Raw genomic sequence first — 1670 nt, forward strand, 5'->3', positions numbered from 1 at the left:
GATGTGTGCACGACAATGCAACCAGCTCCGTCCATTGCATGGCAACAGTAGGCAGCAGGCCGCTAGATGCTTATCGTGTAGTGGTCGTGCACATATTTGTCGTCTGCAAAGTAGTTCCGTTTCATTAGTGAATCTATGGATGAGATCCATATTGGATATCCATCTTCAAGTTATGTTGCATTAATGAGTCTATGGATGTTAGATGTGTTACTATGAGAAGATCTAAAATGAGCATTTGTGTATTTGTGGAACATAGAGAGCATTAATCTGATGAGATACAAAATGAGCACCAGTATATCCTTGTGCATTCTACGGACACTCATCATTTGGATATTCATGATCAAGCTATGTTACATTAAAGAATCTATGGAAGCAACATGTGTATTAATAAAAGTAAAATCTGAAATGTGCATCAATTGTATTTATGAATATAAAGGGCATTATTAGCCGGAGGTGCAAAATGTGCACAGACTGGACACTAATTAATATGCATATCCATGATCAAGCGGCATACTTCATTTATGAATTCTCATTGCACGCACTATAAATAAAACTCAACCTCACGAACACCTCCATCCATCTCTACAATACACACCCTTCTCTATCCATTTCACTCTATCTCCCTCTGCTTAAGGACAGTTCAAGGCTTGTATCTAGCCTTCTAGCAATGGCAATAATGCCGCCGACCTCCATCTTCTTCTCCGTGATCGTCTTCATGCTCCTTTCCAATGCCATTACTACTCAAGCCGGTGGCTCTGGTGGTGGCAAACCTAAGGCAACAAGCCTCGTAGTGGAAGCGTGCAAGAACGCTTCGGGCGAGACCCAAGACCCCGATGTCACAAAGGAATTCTGTTTGTCGACCCTCCAGTCGGACAAGCGGAGCGCCGAGGCTAAAGACCTCCCTGGCTTGGTGCTCGTCTCCATCGACATCCTTAAGGGCCGTGTCACTGATGCTAGTGTCAAGGTCAAGAAAATGCTACGAAACGCCAAAAAAGGCACAATGGCGATGCACGCTCTCAGTATTTGTGAGCTGCAATATGAGAACGTGGTGAGCACGCTCAACATCTGCCAAGCCATGATTAAGGATCACCAAGGTGACAAGGGCATCCTGCAGTCCTTGCGTCTGCCCCACTGTGTGGATATCGCCTGCGACACTTCCAACGAGTGCCAAACTGATCTTGAAGATGTGCCAGGGACGGAGGCGCTGCAAATTGATAACGAGAGGCTGCGCATTCTGTTCAACCTCAACGCCGCCTTGGTTGTACCATATGATGTCCGTGATTAGAATAGTATAATGATTGTTTTTTATCTGCGAGAAAGGATAATAAATTTGAAATAATAATCATAACGTTTGCTGTGGCATAAATTTGACTCATTTTTGTCTTATGGTATATACCCATGGATGGTTATGATCATCCACACAACATTAATCACGAACAGAAATGAGTAAGCCAGAATGTTAGTACTATTTGGATAAAGAATATATACCTCTAGCACGTCTACACAATATATATCTGCTATCTTTGAATATGATGAAGATAAAAGGAACTTGACGTGTAGAGCAAGGCGGGCATTGGCCATCCCATGTCTCGATCGCCTCCAGAAAGCTGGCACGGCACGTTTGGTGGCTATGCTAACCTTATGCTTTGTGTTGGCTTTGTTTTTTCCTT

General features: G+C 43.5%; 1 protein-coding gene across 1 annotated transcript; it reads left to right on the forward strand.

Moving 5' to 3' along the window:
• Positions 1-593: 593 nt before the first annotated feature.
• On the forward strand, positions 594-1366 carry LOC123126314 (uncharacterized). The gene has a single exon (XM_044546679.1). The coding sequence runs from the start codon at positions 668-670 to the stop codon at positions 1283-1285; it is 618 nt and encodes a 205-aa protein (XP_044402614.1). The 5' UTR covers positions 594-667; the 3' UTR covers positions 1286-1366.
• The last annotated feature ends 304 nt before the right edge of the window (positions 1367-1670 follow it).

The sequence above is a fragment of the Triticum aestivum genome, chromosome 5D, assembly GCF_018294505.1.
Source record: "Triticum aestivum cultivar Chinese Spring chromosome 5D, IWGSC CS RefSeq v2.1, whole genome shotgun sequence".
NCBI classification, from domain to species: Eukaryota; Viridiplantae; Streptophyta; class Magnoliopsida; order Poales; family Poaceae; genus Triticum; species Triticum aestivum.

What these genes read in the sequence shown, in the direction of transcription:
- LOC123126314 (XM_044546679.1), top strand. Translation starts at nt 668, where the DNA reads ATGGCAATAATGCCGCCGACCTCCATCTTCTTCTCCGTGATCGTCTTC.